We start from the raw sequence: 22528 nt of genomic DNA on the forward strand, positions 1-22528 counted from the left end.
CCTGTAGCCATCTTTCTTACAACTTTTTTATAATAGGCATTTTGATGGCCTCAGCCTCTCACATTACTATCTTGTCAAAATTTTGAAGACGTTAATGGGATTAAATCTTAATAATTTAGCCTTGGCTTGTGTGGCTCAGTTGGTTGGGTGCCTACACCAAAGAGTTGCTGGTTAAATTCCCAGTTAGGGCACAGGCCTGGGTTTTAGGCTCGATCCCCTATAGGGGGCATGCAGGAGGCAGCCCATCTTTGTTACATGAATGCTAGGATAAATTCAGACAGTAAAAGTGGGCCCAACAATTAGAACTATCTTATAGTGGAACATGCTGCTTGTTCTTTGGAATAGTTAAAGCTATATGACTATAAGGGATATTTTTTGAAGGGTTTTCTGCATTGGGTAGAGAAGATTAGATGAAATAAATTTTTTTAATTTTAATATTAAGGTGTATGTGAAATAACCTTGATAAAAATCAAGATTCCTTTGAGCTCAGGATGTTGTGGGGCCTTCTTAACATTTCTAGTCCAATAGTTATCTTTGTTCTCATAGTTACCCGGCAACCTATTTACCCCAGTACCTTCTGCTATCACTTAAAATTCTAGTATCTTATATGGATCCTCTGTATAGTCATTTTAATAATGCTTTTGCTACCATTCTTGATTCTTTTATACTCTTGCTAATCCAAACTCATTGAGGTTGTCAGCATCACACTGAAATGTGTTCCTTTGAGATTTATTTTGTTTATTAGGCATTTTTTCTATATCCATCTTTAAGACGAATGTAGAGTTTTATATCATTATGAAAGGTATTAAAATTTGATTCTTAAATTTAAGAACAATTTTTATTGTGATTTTGAAAGATCTGAGCAGTATGATTTTATTTTTTTATTTCACCTTAGTTGCATTTATGATATTTATAAGTAATTATTCATGTAATTATTTGTTTGGTATCTGTGTAGACTCATAGACCTGAAACTCCAGGGACAGGAGCTGTCCTGTTTACCACTCTGTATCCATGAACTACCACAAGGTTTGGTTCACAGCAGGTACTTAGTATTTCACAAATAAATTCTTCCATCTTCCACCATGGCTATGCATTTGAAGCCACTGTACTGTGGAAGACTTTTTTTCTAGCCCTTTATTGTTAGGAGGAAATTGGTCCCTTTCTTCTTGTATGTTAATCATATTTCCTTGGTAAAACTAGAGAATTACTGTAAAGGCAGTCTGGGATACTTCCGATTAAGTACCCATTATTTAGACATTTTCTCTGTATTTTTTATTTGGAAGCTTTTCACTCGCTTTTAGGCAAGTAAATTACTTTTGAAGAAAATACAAATTAGCTTACACATGTCCCCTTTGAAGTTACTTTAAAATTGATGTTTGTACTTTTGGGCATATTTTCTAACAACTTTAATGTAACTTGAAAGCTTTCAGGTTTTCTTTTCATTTTCTTTGCATTCTGTGTCATGTGGTAACTTTTCATCTTTTATACAAGTGCCAAAGGACTTATTGGGACCTATCTTTCCATAGTCTTTTACACACATGCATCATCTTCTGTTGTCTTTGAAGTTGTCAGATCTTCCTGTCTTAGATATTTTGTCTCTTGTTTGTATATATCCTTTTTTACACTATAAAGTCAAAATATTTTTTAGCAGCTTTGACTGAAACCATGTTGTTTTTCAAGATGTACTTTTTCTTATAGATCATTATTTTGGAAATAGACTTGAATCTCTTTTCCATCTTACTTAACACTGTAAGTCAATAACCTGTTCCAAATGGCAGTCTTCACTTGAGAATCAAATATCCTAGAATCTACTCTTACTACATTTGTTGTTAAATTAGTTGTACAGATACAAAGGGGCATCCTATTTAACAAAGTTAGAGCTTAAGTCCTAAGAATTTGAAAATCTGGAATGTGTTTATTATATATTTTTTAAATTTAATTTTAACTTAATTATACATGCAATTTTTTTGACGGATTCATCCCTACTGAAATGACTAAAGGTTACTAAGTATTGTGTTCTTTTCTTAATTTATTTATTATTTTATACTGTTTTAATTAAATTATTATAGTTCTGTGAAGAAAGTTTTATTTGGAGGCTTCACATATCAGTTATTATTGAGTCTATTGTGAGACTCAAGGTGACTTTTGAGACATTAAACAGATTATATAACCTCTGTCTTTCATCCTTAGAAGAAATCCTGTCAAAATTTTTGTGGTGGAACTGGACCATACTTAACTCACTTTGGCTCACTTGGAAGAGATTCACTGTGGGTTTTAAGGAATCTTATTTGGAACCCAAAGGCTTCTACTGTGTTTTTTGCCTCTTGGAAATACATCATTTTTCTTTATTTCCAAGAGTATGGAATAAAGAATGGGCAAAGCATTAGGATTTTATTTATTTTGAATATACCATTATCTGTGAGAAGGGTTTTACAGGACTACCTATTATATAAAACGTATATTTTATTTTATATTTTTAGGTTTGTAGTTATTTTAATTTATAGTGGTCATGATTTTCTTTTGCTTCTTCCACATATTTTCCTAACCCTGTTAATATAAATCAAAATAGATAAAAATAAACCCTACAGCCAATGGATAAGAAGGGAAAACACTCATTTTCAGTGCTCACTACTCCATGTGTTGGATGCCAGCAGCCAACAGAAACAGATGGCACTTTATTCAACCTGATTTATATATGTAACTAACATTTTTCTATTGCATATTTCATGAGTTTTATATAATGTATGATTGTTTTCAATATGTTCTATAATTGGAAAACATACTTATTTTTTAGAATATATATGTAAACTTTATATATGTGTATGTATACATATACTGGTGTGTGTGTATGTATATATATATATATTTTTATATATATATATATTTTTTATATTTATATATATATATATATATTTTTTTTATATCTATTTATTTTATATAGAAGCATTTTGAACAGCTGCCAGATAGCTACTGGCATTTATTCCTTAGTATAAATCTGAAGATATTTGGCTTTACAGAGGTTTTCAAGGTTTGATTTACTTGTCCTAATTAACACTGAATTTGAAATTTTGCTCAAGAATAATAATTGATATATATAAATTACATTGCAAGTCATTTCTTATGTCTTATCTGGCTACAACATAGTTTATTTATTTATAATATATTTTTATTGATTTCAGAGAGAGGAAGGGAGAGGGAGAGATAGAAACATCAATGATGATAGAGAATCATTGATCTGCTGCCTCCTGTATACCCCATACTGGGGATCAAGCCTGTAACCTGGGCATGTGCCCTGACTGGGAATCGAACCAATACCTCCTCCTGGTTCATAGATGGACGCTCAACCAGTAAGCCATACCAGCCTGGCTCATGGCTTACCTATTAATTGTTGTTTGTGTAAATGTTGATTTATTATAAAAAAGGCAAATTGTTAGGTACAGAGAAAACTGCACATATGAATGCGTAAAACCCATCCTATGATATTAAAGATGAAGATATGGAGATACTGTCTTCTAGCTTTAAAGTTAGTTCACTTGTCAAATGAATCATTCTAACCTGGGAAAATTATCATGCATCAAACAACTGCAAATTAAAATAACCCCACTTCTAAAGAATTAATTTAAATTTGTTACATGTTTTCTAGTCCAAATGAAGTTATTGAAACATTTAATTATTTGTTTCAGATGAATAAGCTACTAAAATATTTTATTATTTTCTAATACCATTTCATTCTCTTGGTGGATGTTTTTATCACCTCCTGTTTTCAAGTAAATGTACTATACACAGATAAAGAGCCAGGTGATCTAAGCAGCTCGGGTTGAATTGTTCTTTAGGCAAATAAAGTTCTTAAAATATGACAAACCAAAAAAAAAAAAATAATAATAATAATGTGTCAAGATTTGGAGTGAGTTTCAAACTTTCCACTTGCTTTTAATAGCTTAATAATTGCAAAAAGAACCACAATTTGGAATTGAACCTTCAGTTGATCATTTGGAACTTCTAGGTAATGTGTCTGCTTTATTTTGTTTCTAAAATAGTGTCAGCCTCAATGTATATCATAAAATTGCCACCTGGTTTTGAATACATCTATACATCTAAGATGGGGCAAATTCTTTGATAATTGAAATTTGTTGGATGAGCCGAACATGTTTTTGTTTTTCTTTCTTTTTACTTTTTTGCATAATTTCTCCCACTTTTTCACTCCCCTTACATTTTCTAATTCATTCAGGGGCACCATGTGTAGGATATGTTCTGTTGTGATCATAGGCAATTATGACTTGTCGTGACTATTTCATTGAAACTAGAAAGAAACCAATAGCTCTCAGCATTTTCTTGGAGGAGTTGGTATTGTCAAGAGTTGTGTTTGGATTAAATCACCTTATATTTTTTTCTTTGTGAATATTAGTGATGTGATAAATGCTGAAGAAGCTTGCTATAATTTACTTTGGTAATGGATCATGGTAGTCACTATACTGTGTAGGATAGCAAATTGGGTAGAATACAGTGTTAATTTGAGATATTGAGGTCTTCTCTCTTTTGGGTACAATTCTCTAACTTGTTTCGAAACATAAGAATTCATGTAGGCATTATGATGTTACAGCTTAAGTATTCAAGTGAGAGTTAGATATTTCTTTTCTCATGATAATTTTGCTTATCTCTATTTGGGATTAAATTTATTAATTTGGATTTGGCATGCAAGAAAAATTACCGAATTGGGAGTTGAGACACCTGGATTGGAAGTTTACCTCTGTTAATTATCAGCTATGTGATCATCAAGTCACTTCCCTGGACTGCTTTTTCAAAGCTCTAAGACAATGTCATTTCATATTCTTATAGTATTTTTCTTACTAGAAATTGTTTATGTTGCTTATGGTTAGTTATTTAAAATTATTACAGGAATACAGCAATGATTACTACTTAGTAATAAGTGCACTTAATTTAAAATAACTTTTAGATACTTATAAATACACTTACTCATTTTAAAAATAGCATTTAATTAAATATATGCATATTTATATAAGAAGGAAGTTAAAAATATAGAGAGGTGTAATTATGCCATCATTTGTTATGATCATTTATTGGCATTATTGTGCCTTTTGATACTAATTACAGTATGAGTATGAAAAACTTTGAATTGATGGAGTCATTCCAGATGCCTGAAGATTTAAAGTATTAATTATAAATTGTATATAATTGTATGTCTTCTAAAGAATTAAAAATGTGAACTTGGAGCTTTCACCTATATATTTCAAAAATCATTTCACTGATTAGGTGATTCAAAAACTAAATGATTCATTTGCTATTTCATTACCTAAAAGTTGGGTTAAATGAAGAGAAATGTGGCAGTGTGTGAAGGCCTTGTGAGCATTCTGGCATTCTGACATGTTTATAGAACTACTAGTAAAATGAGTAATTTGAATATTTTCCCTTTGATATTGGTTATTCTGGTCACCTTAATTGAAATACCTTATATGCAAAAATTATGCAAATTGAGAAAATAGCTTATTAGAGAAGGAAACAATTGTTTATCCTTTTTAAAAATTGATTTCAGAGAGGTTGAAAGGGAGGGAGGGAAGGAGGGGAAGGGAGAGGGGGAGAGGGGGAGAGGGAGAGAGGGAGAGAGGGAGAGAGGGGGAGAGAGAGAGAGAGAGAGAGAGAGAGAGAGAGAGAGAGAGAGAGAAAGAAACATCAATGATGAGAGAGAATCATTGATCGGCTTCCTCCTGCACATCCCACCCTGGAGATCGAGCCGGCAACCGGGCATGTGCCCTGACCTGGAATCAAACTGTGACCTCTTGGTTTATAGGTTGATGATCAACCACTAAGCCATGCCAGCTGGGCAATAATTTGCCCTTTTGACAATATTTTATCATTTATATTTTCTAGCATAATCATTTATGAGTTTCAATCCAAGCACGTATTTATTTTATTCCAAAAATTTATTCAGGCTTTGTAATACATATCTTATTAAGTTTAATTGGGTTTAGAAAGATGAGTATTACATGACGTTACCAGTTTGGAGATGAACTGTGTTGGAGGACAGAAATTGAAGCATAAAGGATAGGCATGCCACAGAAGGGAAAGATGGATATGTAAAGAGCTAGACATAAAGTTTGAGTTAGAACTTAGATAAATGTTGTCAGTATTAGGGACTCTTTTGCGCTAATATTCTCACACTTTAATGTGAGTGTGGCTTACTTGGGGATCTTGTTAAAAGGCAAATTTCAATTCAGTATGTAGTAAGAATTAGGATTCTGCATTTCCAACAAGGTCCTAGGGAAGGCCAGTGCTTATGAGCCATGAGTGGTATTTTGAGGAGCAATGCTCAGTATGTTCTTTGGGATTAAGAATAGATGTAGGGTCTGCCTTTAAAGACTTTTCTTGATACAGTCTTACTTTTCCTAATTCCCTACATAATGTGATTAAAACATACTAATTGGCAGTACAAGTGTAAATGAATACATAGTTTATAAATTTACTTATTTTAAATGACTAGTCCAGTAAAGTATTGGTTATCTAAAGGCAGATTAAATAGTATGCAATGAGCCATGGTATTACAATAACAAGGGACTCAGTATTATGAATTGAAATGACAGTACTTTAGGAAAACATCAATGTATTATGTTGAATAGCAATTCTTTTTAGAATTATTTGGTAACCATAATCTGGGAATGTAATTTGTGGGAGTGGTGCCGCCTTTCTCTTCCATTCTCTGAAGAGCAGTGATCTGCACATGGAATTGTAGGTCTACAGAGGCTGTGCTATGTGGGTGGAGATTTTTAACATATCGGCTGTAAATACTTCTGTAGTTCATACTTTATTACTCTTAAACCTTTGGATATTGTCTTTCAAATGGTAAATGTGTTCTGAAATACATATTAAATGAATTTAAAATAAGTCATTTATATCATATTTTGCTTAGTTTTATTTTAACTAGAATTTGGGGACATCTGAGATCTTTTCCTCCCACTTTTAAAAAATTGATTATTGCCCTAGCCGGTTTTGCTCAGTGGATAGAGCTTCGGCCTGTGGACTGAAGGATCCTGGGTTTGATTCTGGCCAAGGGCACGTGCCCTGGTTGTGGGCTCTATCCCCAGTAGGGGGCATGCAGGAGGCAGCTGATCAATGATTCTCTCTCATCATTGATCTTTCTATCTCTCTCTCCCTTTCCCTTCTTCTCTGAAATCAATAAAGAAATATATATATTTTTTAAATTGATTATTTTTGTTGTACAAACATGCATGCATACCCACATACACGGGCATACAGTCGATGCAGTATGAGTCTAGGTTTAGCATTTCAGCTGTAGAAGTCATATAACTTATGAAAATTTAAATTTCCTGCGTAAATCATAATTGTATATGAATTATTTAAAAAATATTCAAACTAATTTTGGATAACTTTGTTTTCCTCTCAGATACTTGTGCTATTTAAAAGTATAGCACTATAAAGTGTTTAATTTTTCATGTTTTTTTTCCATGAGACATAAATAGTGCAATAGAGCTATACAGCATTACTTAGAAATACTAATTTTCTAAGTGTTTAACCTAAGTGGTAACGTTTAACAGAGAAAACTGTTTTTATCATTAATTAAACATTAGATATTTTTGTGGATTTCTTTTTCCTTTTTTTAGAGAACCAGAGGACGGAAACGAAGCTTCATTCCTGATGAAGAAAAACATGAGGTTGGAATAAGTTAAGCATTTTTTGGACAGTCTAAACTTTGAAAAACTTTTTTGCTAAAAATTATTTCTGTTTTCCTTGTAGCCTGATTTTGTTTTATGTGTTGTTTTGTTCTCCTGGGATGGCAGGAGAGAGTTCCTAGAGAGAGAAGACAGAGGCAGTCTGTGTTACAGAAGAAGCCCAAGGCTGAAGACTTACGAACGGAATGTGCAACTTGCAAGGGAACTGGAGACAATGAAAATCTTGTCAGGTAAGTTGAATTCTGAGACTTTGTCTTTAGGGGATTAAGGCTGCATTTTCATCATTTTCTCATCACGGATATAATGGGGAGGAAAAGCACAGTGCAGGACCTTTTATAAAACCTACCACACATTGGATAGTCTCTGGGGCTAGATGTAATTAGGAGCGATAATCTGAATTTTGAACACAAGAGAAGTTGACAGTACTCTGCTTATAGAGGCCACAGAAAGAGTTTGTACTAAGATTGTTTTATCTCATTAAATACTGAAATTACTAAGTTCTCTTAGCATGTTACAGAACTTAAACTTTATTAGCAATAATGATAAGGTAGAGATACTTTTTATAGATAAGAGCTCCATCAGTAGTTTACTGTTTACCAAAACAAATGTGTTGAATGCTTCTCTCTTGTGAAATAAAGAAAGGTGAAAAGATGGCCTAGATAGATCTTACTTTGTTTTTTTGTTTTGTTTTGTTTTGTTGTTTGTTTTTGTTTTGGTACCTTTTTTTTTAGCAGACATAATGCTAATCAGGAATCTCAGTTGATATTGCTATTCCTGATGGTCCAGACACTTCTAAGTTTAGCCATTTGCTTCTTTTTCTGAGATGAAGGAATTGCTCAAAGCCTTTAGGGAGATAGAGAAGTGGGTGGGTGAACTAAGGAAACCTCATTTAAAAGAGTTATCACCTTTTCAAAGGACAGTGACATAAATAATCTTAAAGTATGTCAAAGGAATCCCTTCTGATTTCTTGCAAAATTGTCTTTCATAAAAACCCCTATTAAATTACATGAGGGCCCAGAAATTAAAAATTTCAAAAGCAGTAAATTGATAACACATGTATTAGTTCTATTATATGATTTTAAATATTTGCTTCCAAATGATGTCATTTATTTGTCATTAAAATTATAATTTCTATTTGTTTTAATTCCTCATATAAAAGCAAGAAGTTTGGAATTTATGAGTTTTTTATACTATAATTGAGGAAGATTAGGGGAAAATTAAAATTATAGTGAAAAAATACAAAGTGCTTCAACAAAGTCCAGGAAGTCCATAACATGTGGCCAGTGTTTCTTGAATGTCGTGAGAGCTCTCCTTGAGGTTAAACTCATTTAAATTTAGGATAATGTAGTTCTAATGATAGAAGATACCCATGAATAATTCTGACCACAATGTAATTTTCTAATTTATTAAAAAAAAAATTCCAAGCAAAGCATAACATGATGGAGTAAATGAAACAATAAAACAACAAAAATGAATAAACAAAAGGGGAAAAAAACCCCATAAAAACAATCTTATATAGTGGACAAAATTCACTATAGGGGAAATTTCCTTGGGGTTGAGGATGGCATTACTGTGCATGATCAATTTGGAGAGCTGGTTATCTCCTTTTTAATTAATTGAACCTATAGGAATATCTATTCTCTTATTTATTTATTTTTAACTAGTAGGTTCAGGTCTTTTTACTATAAGACCTATACATTTTTACCAGGTTTTTATTTACTTATTTGATCATGTATTCGAAAAAAATAATCCAGGAAATAAATACAACTTTTATTTAAAAAACTACTTTATAATTAGAGCTCTTTAACACATATTTTAGTTGTATTTAAAAAATAGGTACCATTTTTCTTGTATTCTTGATAATATTTTTGAGTAATATTAGTCTTTCATCTCACTTATTTAATTAGTTTCTGTTATAAAGTTTTCATTCCTAATTGCATTATTATAGCATGCCCGTGTCTGGGATTCTGTGAAAGACTTCTTAGAAGGTAAAGATATTTTTGTTACTATAGAAATGACGGTATACAAGCCTTCTTACATGGTTTTACCTTGTTAAGAAGATAACATCACAGATTTTCTTCAAAGGATTTAAAGAGATAATGAAGAGGACTTAAAAAGTTTTATAAATATTATATATTAATGTATTTGAGAACAAAATAAACTGGATATAAAGCAATGCCATAAAATGTTTTATGGTTATAATGTGGTTGCTCCATAAAATGAAAATAAAAAAATACACATTCAGTTTAAGCACTATTGCTCTTGAGTTCAAGAAGAATTACAATTCATGTAGAATATAATAGGTTTAAAAAGGTAATCTTATAAGCTAATATCTGCCATTTCCCTTAACATCTCTTTTGTTTTGTAACTGGCACCATCATTGTTTACAAATTCCCTAAAAGTCCACACATTTATGATTAAGTTGCATCTTAATAATGTACACATGAAATTTTTTTTGTAACATTAATTTTAAGACTATTTTCTCTAAGGACATATTTCAGTGCTTGGTTAGGATTACATTATACTTATATATATGTCTATTAGGTTTTCATAAAATTAAACTTCTTGGGTCATAATTTAATTAATCTCTTATTGAATACACCACATTTATTTCCCAAGTTTCTTTGAACAAGCAAATATGACTCACTAGAACCTGCTGTTTAGCAGCCATGATTTTGAAACCACACTTCTCTATGTAATTCAGGCTGTATAAAAATTCCTTCTTAATTATTTTCCTTGCTTTTTCGGTTCTTTGTATATATGTATATGTCAATTTACATGCATAATTTTTTCTATTACTGGGGAATTGCATTCAGTTTATCAGTCAGTTGTAATAGTAGGTTCCAACTGTTATTGTTTGCCTCTTTAGCTTTCCTCAGGTCTTCTTATGGCAATTTCTGTGTCTCAGTTTTTCCCTTTATTGTTGTACATGGCAAAAATCACATTCTGCTCTATGAGGGACTGTTAATAATTGCTGAGTGATAGTAAATTCTTTCCATATAAAATAGTGCAGCAGTGATATAATTTAGTAATACAAAGGAAACACATATATGTGGATTCTGAAATAAAGGTTCCATTTGTTAAATATGTTCCAGTAATAATAAATGCTTAATTTTTTTTACCTTTCAGAGAATGTGTATGTTCTGTTTTTGTATATAATTATTTCTAGAATATGTGGGACAAAACATTGAATTTGTTGAAACTCATTCTTCTGAAGTCATTAGATTGAACTATTTCCATTAGACATGGGAAATGTAAACATTGTCAAGATCTTAAAGAGAAGATGGTTTTACACCATTTTATGGACTTCTTGAAAATGGTGTTTCCTTTTTTTGCCATTTACTTTTTAAATTTAATTAAAAATTACTTGGGAGGTTTCCAATTAAAATATGTATTTCTTTATGTTACTTAGTATTTATCTCTTTGTGATGGATGTTGTTTATTGGAGGTAGTTTTGGGCCTATTTAGTGTCTATCATTTGTTTTTATTTGCACAGTTCCTAGCACATTTACTAGGTGTACCCGTTAATGATGCGGATTAACTATTAACTGGTTAATAATGCGGATTGCCTGTTAATCGGTTAAAAATGCAGATTAATTATTAACCGGTTAATAGTGCAGATTACATATTAACCTGTTAATAGTGCGGATTAACTATTAACCAGTTAAAAATGCCACAGCTCCATTAGGTTTATTACTATTTCTGTCCAGGTTGAGTTTAAATGCTCTTTTTTCTCAAGTAAAGGCTTTTTATAAGTTAGGGACCTTTGGGCTATGATAATGGAAAACCTAACTAAAAGTTTAGGTTTGAAATAACCAACGATTTATTATCTCACATAACAAGAAGTCAGATCGGTTAGCACTGCAATGATGTCCTCAAGGACTTGTTGTCTTTCCATTTTTCTACTCTGATCACTAGTGCCTGATAAATTTAGTGTCTGTCTCCTCAAAATTTCAATATCTCAATATCTCTCTTTCTCTGAACCAGGGAGAGGATAGGGGCAGGCCTACAAACCGCTTAGGCCTCCAGGTACCTAAATAGCTTTGCAAGTTTTATTTTGTTAGCAAGGAAAGGAGTCAATTGCCTTTGAGTGGGCAGTAATGGCAGTTGAATAGGCAACCAATTTTCAACTCTAGCCTTGATTTGCATTTCAGTCTTGTTCAAAATACCAGTATACTAAATAAATGCTTGATAATGCATGATTGCTCCACATAAAAGTAGTGACTGAATATTCTTTGGTGAATTAATCCAAAATTTTTAATATCATAATTTATTTCTAGAATAAATTGGTCACTAACTACAAGTATTTGATGAAGATGTTTAAATTGTTTAATGAAGGAGATTTCCTTTTGTGTGACTAAAGAATAGTGGATATTTTTTTTCTGGATATTAGGTAAAGAAATAGGAACCATAGATTTGAGATGACTTAGTGAATTCTTCATTGTAAAAGAGAAATGAAGTAATTCCTCTCCTTGAACATATTTGATGTTTAAAAGATAGATTTTAGTGTTAGTGAGCCTTTTTTTCTCTATAAATCCTTATTAGACTATCACATTAGGAATAAGACCAGTTTCAGACCTCAAATTTTATCTTAGCTGTGTAAACTCATTGCGACACATTTTCTTAATGGAAGATATGGGAGAGAAAAATTGTTTCCTACAACTAAGAACCTAGTGTCTTTAATATTATTTTATATTGTGGCCAGTACTCAAGAGGACAGGAAATGATCTATGAAGCTATATCACTTTTATAGCTAAATCCAAACTATTAAATGCCTGTGATATTATCCTCCTTATTTGAATATATAGCAAATTATATAAGTATTGAACCATTTTAGTTACAAGATTAGATGTCTGTTTAGTCTCTTAACAAAGCTATTACCATTTTTATTTATTTCACATTTTAAACATTTGGCCTCTGAGTACTTTACTCAGAACCAAATTTGATTGTATCATCAGTAAATAGGAATACTAGCAACAATTCATATTCATATTTTTATTTCAAATATTAGTCTCTGGTTATTCAGATTTTTTTTATTTTTAATTACCTCTTTTGTCCATAATTTGTATGGAGGTTTCTAGATTGCCTGGATCATAGTTGAAGGGGTGTTTTTCTCCCAGAAATTTGATCAGATTAAGAGACTGAAGCTAAGATTAGTTATAACTTTAGTTACTATATTCATAGAACATCAGATCACTTAAAATGGTTTGTTACTTTAAAAAAACACCTAGTTTTATCTCTATTAAGATCAATTAAGACTCATTTGATGTATTTCTTCAAATAGAATTTTATATTTTATATACTTGCTACTTTATTTTTTCTTGTGCAGTTTATCACATAATCACTATTAATAAAATTTGCATATCATATGCTTGTGAAGTGATGGTGCAAATATATATTATTTGGATACATAAAAGTTAAAACTTATAAAGAAATATAAGTTTTAAAATGATTTGTGTTATCTAATAAATTTCAAATGTATTAAAACCAGACATTTTCTGCACAAAGACATTTCTGGATAAACTTCTGTTTCTATTCTTTACTCTATGAGCAATTTCAAGGATAGGTTTGAGGGTTTTGTTTTACTTAGTTTATTCTTGTATTCCTGAGTCAGTGATTAGTATAGTGCAATTACTGTATTCTAAAGGATTGTTTCTAAAGCTTGGATTTCTAATATTTCTTATGTGTAAAGTGTACCCCTCATGTCACCCTGACAGCCTGTGTAATATACCTGTTTCTTCAAGTTTGGCTACTGTTATATCTGGTGTATGTCTAACCTGGCTTTTCTCTTTTGAAAGTATAACCACCTTATCTTTATTTAGCTCTATGTTGTTCAACTCACTGAACAAAGAGCCCCATCCTGGTGGTTAGTGACTCACACACTTTATAGGAAGTTGCATTAAGGAATCACTGGCAAGATATTAAATCTTCCTAATTTTTATGTTTGATTTAATTTTTTTAAAAGGCAGAGATAAAGTAGTATATCAGGTGCCTCAGAAGACACATGGACTTCCTATCTCTCTTAGCCTTTATAATTTTAACTTCTATATTGAGATATGTCATTCATCTGAAATTAATTTTTGCTTATGGGCTCAGGTAGAGTTAAGAAAGCTTTGTTTATTATTTCATGTGGGTTTCCAGTTTTCTAGCACCCATTGATGAAAATACTTGTCTTACCCAAATAAGTTGCTTTGGTACTATTGCTAAAAATAAATTGATTTTTTAAATGTGGGTCTATTTCTAGACTGTGTTCTATTTCATTAAGCTATGTATCAATTACATTGATTGTTGGTGGCTAGAGGAAGCTCTTTTGTTATTCCAGATCATTTGTATTTCCATATTAGTGTCAAAAACAGCTTGTCTATTTTCATTATAAAAGAAAATATGATACCAGAAGAAAAAAAACCACAAGCAGCAACCACAAAAATAGATAAATTGGAATCATTTTTGTGTAGCAAAGGACACAACAAAAAAAAGCGAAAAGGCAACCCACAAAATAGGAGAAAATATTTGCAAATCATATATCTGATAAAGGATTATCAAGAGTATATAAAGAACTAAAACTCATCATCAACCAAAAAAACCTGATCAAAAATTAGCAAAAGACTTGAATAGACATTTCTCCAAAGAAGATATGAAATAACCAATAAGCACATGAAAGGATGTTCAACATCAGTGATCATTAGGGAAATTCAGTGAGGAACCACCTCAAACCATTAGGATGGTTATTAGAATACAAAAATTAAAATAAACAAGGAAACCCAGGAAATAACAAGTGTTGGTGAGGATGCAGACAAATTGGAACCTTTTAGCACTGTTGGTGGGATGGTAAAATGTTCCATCCACTATGGAAAACAGTATGGCGGGTCCTCAAAAAACTAAAAATAGAATTGCCATATGATCTAGCACAGTGGTTCTCAACCTTCCTAATGCTGCGACCCTTTAATACAGTTCCTCATGTTGTGGTGACCCCCGACCATAAAATTATTTTCATTGCTACTTCGTAACTAATTTTGCTAGTTATGAATCGTAATGTAAATATCTGATATGCAGGATGTATTTTCATTGTTACAAATTGAACATAATTAAAGCATAGTGATTAATCACAAAAACAATATGTAATTATATATGTGTTTTCCGATGGTCTTAGGCGACCCCTGTGAAAGGGTCTTTCGACCCCCAAAGGGGTCGCGACCCACAGGTTGAGAAACGTTGATCTAGCAATTCCACTTTTGGGTACATACTCAAAAGAATTGAAAGCAGAGACTCAAAGAGATATTGTATATCCCAATATAGCAGCATTATTGGCAATAGCCAAAAGGTGGGAGCATCCCGTTGTCCATTGATGGATGAATAAACATAATGTGATAAATACATACAATGAAATACTGTCCAGCCCTAAAAAGGAAGGTAATTCTGATACATGCTATGACATGGAAGAACCTTGAAGAACTTATGCTGAGTGAAATAAGCCAGTCATAAAAGGACAAATATTGTATGATTCCCTTTGATATGAGGGAATTGGAATAGTCAAATTCATAGAGACAGAAAGTAGAGTGGTGGTTGCCAAGGACAGGGTGACTGGGCAGTTCATGTTTAATGGGTACAAGTTTTAGTTGGAGAAAATGAAGAAGTTTTAGAGACAGATGGAAGTGATGGCTACACAACTGTGAATTTACTTAATGCCTCTGAACTATCCACTTAATGGTTAAAGTGGTAAATTTTATGCTATATGTATTTACCACAATTTTTTAAAAAGCCTAATTGGGTTATGGTTAGCTTTGTTTTGAACACATGGATGAATTTGGAGAGCACTAACATCTTAACAATTTTGTCTTCTAATCAACGAACCTGGTATATTTCTACATTTATTCATATATTCAGATATCCTTTTCTTTTCCTCATCAGTGTTTTTGTAATTTTCACTGTAGAAATCTTGAAAGTCTATTATAAAATGTACTAGAGGCCTGGTGCACGAAGTTTGTGCACAGGGTGGGGGGGAGTGGAGCGTCCCTCAGGCCAGACTGCACCCTCTCTCAGTCTGGGAGCCCTTGGGGAATGTCTAACTGCCGGCTTAGGCCCGCTCCCTATTGGACATCCTGACAGTCGGACATCCTTAGCGCTGCCGTGGAGGAGGGAGAGGCTCCTGCCACTGCTGCTGCACTCACCAGCTGTGAGCCTGGCTTCTGGCTGAGTGGTGCCCTCCCTTCCCCTGTGGGAGCGCACTGACCAGCAGGGGACAGCTCCTGTGTTGAGCGTCTGCCCCCTGGTGGTCAGTGCACATCATAGTGACCAGTCATTCTGCCATTTAGTCAATTTGCATATTAGCCTTTTATTATATAGGACTCCAAAGTATTTAATATTTTTTGATGTATAGTATAGGAAAACTTTAAATATATATATATATATTTAAATCCTCACTCGAAGATATTTTTTCATTGATTTTTAGACAGAGTGGAAGAGAAAGGGAAAGACAGAGAGAAATATTGATGTGAGTGAGAGAAACACATCGATTGGTTGTCTCCTGCATGAGCCCCATTCATAGCCTGGGTGGGGGAGGAGCCTGCAACTGAGGTATGTGCCCTTGACCAGAATCAAACCAGGGACCCTTTGGCCCTCAGGCTTAGGCTCTATCCACTGAGGCAAATTGGCTAGGGCTAAATACAGATTTTAACTGCTTATGCAAGTGTTGAGAGCTGCCAGGTGTTGAGGGGTCACTTAGGATCACAAACCAAACTGTTAAAATTACCTATTACAGTAGCATAAGCAAGAGGCCAAATAGGAATGTTTGCTGGCTCCCCAAATGTTCCATTTCCCCCACTAAATAGAACTTGGTAAAGTCAAATGGATCACTGCAGACATTGAGTGAGGTATAGGGCATTAATGTCTCTGCTGACAGAGCCCTGAACAAAAGGCTCTTGCTGTTTTATGGGCCCAGGGGCTGGGGGAAGGAGAGGGGAAGGGTAATGAGGTAGAACTGAGTCAGTGGATAAAAGTGTCTTTTAAGACCCCTCCCTCAAGGGGGGGAGAATAGGGGGTCTTGGGGAAGATGCATGAGTAGTGTTTTAGTCCAGCTCTTTCTTCCCCCACAAAAGGAGGCCTTATAATCCTGGAATAAATACCTCCTGATCATGAGGTATGGTCTCTTTTATATATTTTTGGAATTTATTCACTAATATGTTGATAAAGGCTTTGTGTCTCTATTCATAAAAGTCTTGCTTTGTTAATTGCTTTTCTTGTAAAGTCTTTATCCAGTTTTGTCATCAGGTTTTACTGGGCTTCTAAAAGGCCTTAGAAAGTGTTCCTCTCTCCTTTTTTTCTTTTTAAAAAGAATTTGTTTAAGATTGATATTATTTCTTCATTGAATTTTTGTTAAATTCCCCAATGAAAACATGTGGACCAGAGTTTTCTTTGTTAAGTACATTTAACTTTAGTATACACTTCTGAGAGTTAAACCTCAGAAATACATAAACTCAGAATTACATAATCTTAAGGTGATCTTGTTCAATATTAAAGTGTGTGTGTGTGTGTGTGTGTGTGTGTGTGTGTGTGTGTGTGTTTTAGTTAAGTGGAATTTGAATAGAATGCTTTCACTTTTGTATTTTATGATTAAGGATAGAGAAGAGAAGCTATCAAACCTCATTTTTTCTCCTTATTTTACCTTATTCACTCATTTTCTCCATGTGGTATGTGTCATTAGTAAACTAATTTTCCACTGAATATTGTTGTTGTATATGGAGAGATTGTTAATTAGGAAAACCATAATTATAACTTAAGTAACTAACCAGGAAAATGATGGGGCAGGGCATGGGACTGAAATTGAAAGGCTGGAATTTTAAACAAGAAGCTGTATCACCATGAGGTATGTAGGTAACTTTTCTGGGAACCAGTTATTTCATTCATAACACAAGCAATGTATTAAGTTGATTTGCAGATCCCTTTAATTTTCACATTCTATGACTTTATACTACTACTAGATTTGTGCACCAGTGTAGTCCCTCGGCCTGGCCTGTGGGGATGCGGCTGAAACCGGCTTTCCAACATCTCCCGAGGGGTCCCAGATTTCAAGAGGGCACAGGACAGGCAGGGGGATCCCACTGGTGCACGATTCCGTGCACTGGGTCTCTAGTATGCATGTAAGATCTTTGATTTATCTCTTCCCACACTTCCCCTCCCCCCTTCACTCTGAGATTCATCAGTCTGTTCCATGTTTCCATGCCTGTGGTTTCCGCTCTTGCATTGAGCATCTGCCCTCTGGTGGTCAGTGTGCGTCATAGCTACCAGCTGGTCAGTTGGTTGCTTAGGCTTATATATATATATATACTAGAGGCCTGGTGCACAAAAACTTGTACACTCGGGGCAGGGGGGGGGGTGGGGATGGTCCCTCAGCCCTGCCTGTGCCCTCTCGCAGTCTGGGACCCCTCAGGGGATGACCACCTGCTGGCTTAGGCCCGCTCCCCGGGAGATTGGGCCTAAGATGGCAATCAGACATCCCTCTGGCAGCCCGGCAGCCCTCGGGGGATGTCCACTTGCCAGCAGGGAGCAGGCCTAAACTTCAGTTGGACATCCTTAGCGCTGCTGAGGAGGCAGGAGAGGCTCCCACCACCACCGCTGTACTGGCAGCCATCAGCCTGGCTTGTGGCTGAGCAGAGCTCCTCCCATGTGAGAGCGCCCTGGCCACCAGAGGGCAGCTCCTGCATTGAGCATCTGCCTCCTGGTGGTCAGTGTGTGTCATAGTGACCAGTCATTCCCAGTCCTGCTGTTAGGGTCAGTTTGCATATTACCCTTTTACTATATAGGATAGAGGCCTGGTGCACGGGTGGGGGCCGGCTGGTTTGCCCTGAAGGGTATCCCGGATCAGGGTGGGGGTCCCACTTGGGTGTCTGGCCAGCCTGGATGAGGGGATGATGGCTGTTTGCAGCTGGTCACACCCCCTTCAGGGTGGGGGTCCCCACTGGGGTGCCTGGCCAGTCTGGTTGAGGGGCTGAGGGCCGTTTTCAGGCTGGCGGGTGACTGAAGCTCCCAACCTCTCATTTTTTTCTTTTTTCTTTTTATTCTGGGATTTATTTACCTTCTATGGCTGTCACTGGAGCTGAGAGCCGGCTTTAGCTCTGAGGCTTGGCTCCAGCTCTGAGAACTCGGCTGCTGAAAGCAGGTATCTGGGCTTTGTTTAGCTTTTACAATTGAAACACTGTTGCAACTCCAGCTCTGAGGCCCTGCTGGCTGAAAGCAGGTTTCTGGGCATTGTTTAGCTTCTATAATTGCAACATAGTTGCTTAGAGTGCAGCTCAGAGGCCTGCAGTGGCAGGCGGGGAACCTTGGCTTCCTCCATCACTGAAGCAAGCAAGCCTCCTGTTTGCTTCAGCTGCCTGGCTGCCGGCCGCCATCTTGGTTGGCAGTTAATTTGCATATCACCCTGATTAGCCAATGGGAAGCGTGTTGGAGGTATGGTTAATTACCATGTTTTTCTATTATTAGGTAGAATATCCTATCTAATAAAAGAGAAACATGGTAATTAGCCATACATCCGCTACCCTTCCCATTGGCTAATCAGCGAGATATGCAAATTAACTGCCAACCAAGGTGGCGGCTGGCAGCCAGGCAGCTGAGAATAGGAGGCTTGGTTGCCCCAGCGATGGAGGAAGCCAAGGTTCCCCACCTGTGGCTGCGGGGGCTCTGAGCTCCTGAAGCAACAGCTCCAAAAGATACAATGTTTCAATTATAGAAGCTAAAAGATGGCGGTTAATTTGCATACTCAGGCTCCAAGCGGTGGAGCGAAGCCAAACAGCCCTGAAGCTGCAGAGCAGAGAGGCCTCTCTGCCGGGGGATCAGTGGAGCCGAGAGGCCTCAGGGTCCTGGGATCAGCGGAGCGAGAGGCCTCCCGGCTCGGGGATCAGCGGAGCCTGATGGAAGCCCTGTGTGTTTATGCACCCTGGGCGTGCAGAGGTCCCGTCCTAGGCAGAGGCCAATGGCGAAACTTCAGACTCCGAGAAGCAGCCTGGGGGCTGTAAGGCGGCTCCTCTCACCTCAGTGCTGGAGTCCCACTGCTCCACCAGGAGAGGAGCAGAGAAAGGCGGGAGCCTCCCTCCAGGTGACCCAAAATCCCCACCCACACCAGGCAGGCTGCTGGGACTGTTCGCGGAGGACTCACTTTCAAGCCCAGCCGGTGGCCCTGCCGCAGCCATGACACTCCTGGGTGCAGGCCCTAGCAGGACGCGGGGTGGCGGCAGGAGCGCCTTGAGTCCTGGGCTCCTTGCCTGCCTTCCAAGGCTTCCTCCTGCTTTAGGGCTTTGCCCTCCGCCAGCCTCCTCCTCCCCAGCTCCCAGAGCAGAGGACCCACCGAGGGCGCTGCCCGCTGGCCGAGAGGGTGAATGGAATGGTGGGGACTCCCGGGTGAAGGGTCGCCCTGGGGAGAAGTCCCGACACCTCCAAGACCCGCTCCTGTTCAGCAACATCCCCAAGATCGCGCATCTGCACCGCGGGCTGTGGGGCAGCGTGATGGCGCCGATGGTGGAGAAGGCGCTGCGCACGCCGGAGCTGCTGCAGCCCGGGACCTCCTCAAAGGCTTCAAGATGTTCGGCTCCCTCTTCAAGCCCTACATCCGGTACTGCATGGAGGAGGAGGGCTGCATGGAGTACATGGACAACAACGTTTTCCCGGCCTAGGTGACGTGGGCCGAGAAGCACCAGCAGTGCCAGCGGCTGAAGCTGAGCGACATGCTCGCCAAGCCCCACCAGCGGCTCACCAAGTACCCGCTGCTGCTCAAGTCGGTGCTGAGGAAGAGGGACGAGCCACGTGCCAAGGAGGCCGTCATCACCATGATCAGCTCCGTGGAGCGCTTCATCCGCCACGTGAACGCGTGCATGCGGCGGCCACAGGAGCGGCAGCAGCTGGCCGCCGTGGTGAGCTGCATGGACGCCTACGAGGTGGTGGAGGGTAGCAATGACGAGGTGGAAAAGCTCCTGAAGGAATTCTGCACCTGGACCTGACCGTGCCCATCCCAGGTGCCTCCCCAGAGGAGACGCGTCAGCTGATGTTGGAGGGCAGCCTGAGGATGAAGGAGGGAAAGGACAGCAAGATGGATGTGTACTGCTTCCTCTTCACGGACCTGCTCTTAGTGACCAAGGCAGTGAAGAAGGCTGAGGGGACCAGGGTCATCAGGCCACCACTGCTGGTGGACAAGATCGTGTGCCGGGAGCTGCGGGACCCTGGCTCCTTCCTCCTCATCTACCTGAACAAGTTCCACAGCGCGTGGGGTCCTACACGTTCCAGGCCAGCGGGCAGGCTCTGTGCCAGGGCTGGGTGGACTCCAGTTACAATGCCCAGAACCAGTTGCAGCAGCTGCATGCGTAGGAGCACGCGGGCAGCCAGCAGCACCTACAGAGCCGGGAGGAGGAGGAGGAGGAGCAGGAGGACGAGGAGGAAGATGAGGAGGAAGAGGCGGGTGGGGAGAGTAGTACTTCCGCCGCCAGCTTCCCCACCATCCTGCGCAAAAGCAGCAACAGCCTGGACTCCCAGCACTGCGCCTCCGACAGCTCCACGGAGACCCCGGCCGTGGTGGTGCTGGAGCCCGGGGAGACGCTCTCCTCTACCGAGTTCGAGGGCGGCCCCTTCAGCTCCCAATCGGACGAGATGTCCCTCAGTACCACCGCCTCATCTGTCACACTGACCAGCGAGCTGCTGGCCCTGGGTCCCGGGGAGGGCAGCTCCTGCTCCATGGACTCCGCCTACGGCACCCTCTCCTCCACCTCCTTGCAAGACTTTGCGACCCCAGCCCCTGTGGTGGAGCCAGCGCCCCGGCCCCTAGATTTACCACAGGCCCCTTCACCCCCGCCCTTGCCCCGCCTCCGCCACCGCCCCGCTGTCCAGCTGCTGCCCCGCCTGCCCCACATGCTCAAGTCCACATCTGAGGCCAGCCTCCTGCAGCTGCTGGCAGGGGCCGCCACCCAGGGGGCGCCCCCAGACCCCAGCCGCAGCCTGTCGGAACTCTGCTTGGCTGCCACAGCCACCGGCGCATCAGGACCACCCTGCTGCTTAACTCCCAGGCCCTGAGCACAGTGTGGAGCCGCCATGTCTGGAGGGCATGGTCCGGGGCGGGGGCATGTGCGCCTGGTGCAGCGGGACTTGCTGGGGAGCCGCCTGCCTTCCCGGCCGGGCCTCAGGCCCAGCGCCCAACGTGGAAGGGCCGCAGTGCGGCCACCAGGCCCTGAAGGCTGCCCTGAAAGCCACACAAAGACAACCTACTGGAGGGCAGGCTGTGGTGCTCCGGGAAGATGCCGGAGGTAGGGAAGGAAGGTCACGGAAGGGAACAATTGCAAGAGGAGATCCGGAAGGTTCTGAAATCAGAGGACCAGCTCCTTGCAGACCTGAACTCTGTGTGGGCCCCTTTATCGGCCCTGGCGGTGGGAGACACAGGAGGAGGTGATGGACCGGGGCTGCGCCCAAGGAAGACTCAGAGGAAGCAATGTGTGGACAGGGCCAGGCGGAGCAGGCAGGCCCGTGCGGATCCCGCTGGAGCGCAGCCAGACCCCAAGGCGACCACCAAGCCAGGCCCCAGGGAGAAGCGAGCAGATGCCACTCCACTCTCTGGAGAGGACCATTAAGCAGAAAACTAAAGAAACCGATTTTACATCATTTTCCAGGTGGAGAACAGTTGGCATGTAAGCCCCTGACCAGTGCCCAGCCTCTCCTCTGTCTGTCTATCTCACTCTTCGGTACCATGTTCTTTGTTCTCTCTTAACGGCAACTAATTTTTAAACTAGATTGCTTTTAAAAGAAGACTAAATAAAGTTTCCCTTAAGTTATTTAGGCGGTGCTGGGGCTGC

The 22528-nt window shown here is 38.8% G+C and overlaps 1 protein-coding gene and 1 pseudogene across 2 annotated transcripts in view; both read left to right on the forward strand.

The window, feature by feature from the left end:
• PHF14 (PHD finger protein 14) overlaps positions 1-22528 on the forward strand; it is a 142233-nt gene that overhangs the window by 53876 nt on the left and 65829 nt on the right. The window contains exons 15-16 of the mRNA XM_081102811.1: positions 7635-7685; positions 7812-7933. Of these exons, the coding sequence (XP_080958937.1) occupies positions 7635-7685; positions 7812-7933 (173 nt within the window). The remainder of the gene's footprint in view (positions 1-7634; positions 7686-7811; positions 7934-22528) is intronic.
• LOC308527271 (pleckstrin homology domain-containing family G member 5-like) lies at positions 20151-21755 on the forward strand (annotated as a pseudogene). The gene has a single exon. The product of its transcript is annotated as a pleckstrin homology domain-containing family G member 5-like (transcript).

Source organism: Myotis nattereri (assembly GCF_964212035.1).
Source record: "Myotis nattereri genome assembly, chromosome: 11".
Taxonomy (NCBI): Eukaryota; Metazoa; Chordata; class Mammalia; order Chiroptera; family Vespertilionidae; genus Myotis; species Myotis nattereri.